Here is a 2735-nt window from a genome sequence, read left to right as displayed (position 1 = left end):
CAATAGCCGCGGCATTTGAAATTCTTTTAGGTAAGATTAGAGTAAATTTATCCATGAGACCCTTCCCCCCCCTTTTTATTAGCTATATTTTTGTGCACCAGCAGTACCAAGCGTAGTGGGCGCGTATACCCGTGTTACGTGGGGGTATACTTTAACTATTATGTTACATGTTGGTATATTTTAACTATTGTGTTACGTGGTGGTATACTTTAACTATTGTGTTACGTTGTAGTATACTTTAACTGTTCTGTTACATGGTGGTATACTTTAACTATTGTGTTACATGGTGGTATACTTTAACTGTTCTATTACATGGTGGTATACTTTAACTATTATGTTACATGGTGGTATACTTTAACTATTGTGTTAGGTGGTGGAATACTTTAACTATTGTGTTACGTGGTGGTATACTTTAACTATTGTATTACGTTGTGGTATATTTTAACTGTTCTGTTACATGGTGGTATACTTTAACTATCGGAAAGTATACCACCATGTAACACGATAATGTATACCACCACGTAACACAATAGTTAAAGTATACCACAACGTAATATAATAGTTAAAGTATACCACAACGTAATATAATAAAGTATACCACAACGTAACACGATAGCTAAAGTATACCACCATGTAACATAATAGTGAAAGTATACCACCATGTAACACGATAATGTATACCACCACGTAACACAATAGTTAAAGTATACCACAACGTAATATAATAGTTAAAGTATACCACAACGTAACACACTATTATGTTACATGGTGGTATACTTTAGCTATCGTGTTACGTTGTGGTATACTTTAACTATTGTGTTACGTGGTGGTATACATTATCGTGTTACATCTTGGTATACTTTAACTATCGTGTTACGTTGTGGTATACTTTAATTATTATATTACGTTGTGGTATACTTTAACTATTTTGTTACATGGTGGTATACATTATTGTGTTACATGGTGGTGTACGTTAACTATTTTGTTACATGGTGGTATACATTATTGTGTTACATGGTAGTATACGTTAACTATTTTGTTACATGGTGGTATACATTATTTTGTTACATGGTGGTATACATTATTTTGTTACATAGTGGTATACATTATTGTGTTACATGGTAGTATACGTTAACTATTTTGTTACATGGTGGTATACATTATTTTGTTACATGGTGGTATACATTATTTTGTTACATAGTGGTATACATTATTGTGTTATATGGTGCTATACATTATTGTGTTACATGGTGGTATACACTATTTTGTTACATGGTGGTATACATTATTTTATTATATGGTGCTATACATTATTGTGTTACATGGTGGTATACACTATTTTGTTACATGGTGGTATACATTATTTTATTACATGGTGGTATACATTATTGTGTTACATGGTGGTATACATTATTGTGTTATATGGTGCTATACATTATTGTGTTACATGGTAGTATACTTTAACTATTGTCTTTCAGACTGGGTGACAAAACACCACTTGCCTCTGAACCTGATTCGAAAAATTCGGTCCCTTTGGGCTATAGGTAACAAACGCTACAATATTCTATTCAACAGATGGCACGAGAATACCACTGTTTTCGGTCTTGATGTTCTAGGTTGGATATACACAGTAATACCAGAAATTTGCAAAATGTTCTGTTTTCTTCTTTTTTTTTGGATAATGAGAATATCTGTACTGATGTCTTTACGTTTACACAAATATATGTTAAATCGTTTGATTTCCTATACTTATACACTTATGCATGTATCATAGCAACGGCAAATGATCAATTAGCGTTTGTGGAGTATCCCATTATTAAACTGTCTGTCTTGGTCGTTAAGTGCATGTATCATAGCAACGGCAAATGAACAATTAGTGTTTGTGGAGTATCCCATTATTAAACTGTCTGTATTGGTCGTTAAGTGCATGTATCATAGCAACGGCAAATGATCAATTAGCGTTTGTAGAGTATCCCAATATTAAACTGTCTGTCTTGGTCGTTAAGTGCATGTATCATAGCAACGGCAAATGAACAATTAGTGTTTGTGGAGTATCCCATTATTAAACTGTCTGTATTGGTCGTTAAATGCATGTATCATAGCAACGGCAAATGATCAATTAGCGTTTGTGGAGTATCCCATTATTAAACTGTCTGTCTTGGTTGTTAAGTGCATGTATCATAGCAACGGTAAGTGAAAAATTAGTGTTTGTGGAGTATCCCATTATTAAACTATCTGTCTTGGTCGTTAAGTGCATGTATCATTGCAATGATATATGACCAATTAGTGTTTGTGGAGTATCTCATTATTAAACTGTCTGTATTGATCGTTAAGTGCATGTATCATGGCAACTGTAAGTGAACAATTAGCGTTTGTGGATGTATCGTATTATTAAATTGTCTGTTTTGATTGTTACGTGCATGTATCATGGCAACGGTAAGTGATTAATTAACGTGTTTAAATGTATCCCGTATTAAAGTGGTTTATCTAAATTGATTGTTGATTAAATCATTTATTATAAGGCATATTATACTGTTTATTTCGAAAACCGAAAGATAAGATTGATAAAGAACACGAGTCAAGTCGTTTGTTTTGAGTGTAGAGATCACGATCAAATAATACTAGTTGCGTAATTTCCGCAATACTCTGACGTACTTCCGCTAGAAACTTGAGTGGATGAATACCGACATTTCAATTGTAATTATTAGGTCGTCAATAAATTAATGTCGCGTTTT

General features: G+C 33.1%; 1 protein-coding gene across 5 annotated transcripts in view; it reads left to right on the top strand.

Annotated features, from left to right (window-relative positions):
* Positions 1-2735, top strand: part of LOC111088678 — a 23567-nt gene that overhangs the window by 13501 nt on the left and 7331 nt on the right. For 4 of the 5 annotated variants that reach the window (XM_022399426.1, XM_022399422.1, XM_022399423.1 and 1 more), the window contains exon 4: positions 1479-1544. The exons of the other annotated variant lie outside the window; for it this stretch is intronic. In XM_022399426.1, coding sequence (XP_022255134.1) covers positions 1479-1544 — 66 coding nt within the window. The remainder of the gene's footprint in view (positions 1-1478; positions 1545-2735) is intronic. 5 annotated transcript variants of the gene reach the window in all.

The sequence above is a fragment of the Limulus polyphemus genome, unplaced genomic scaffold (assembly GCF_000517525.1).
Source record: "Limulus polyphemus unplaced genomic scaffold, Limulus_polyphemus-2.1.2 Scaffold4216, whole genome shotgun sequence".
NCBI lineage: Eukaryota > Metazoa > Arthropoda > Merostomata > Xiphosura > Limulidae > Limulus > Limulus polyphemus.
The sequence above is the reverse complement of the archived record's forward strand: the minus strand, read 5'-3'. Positions and strand labels throughout refer to the sequence as shown.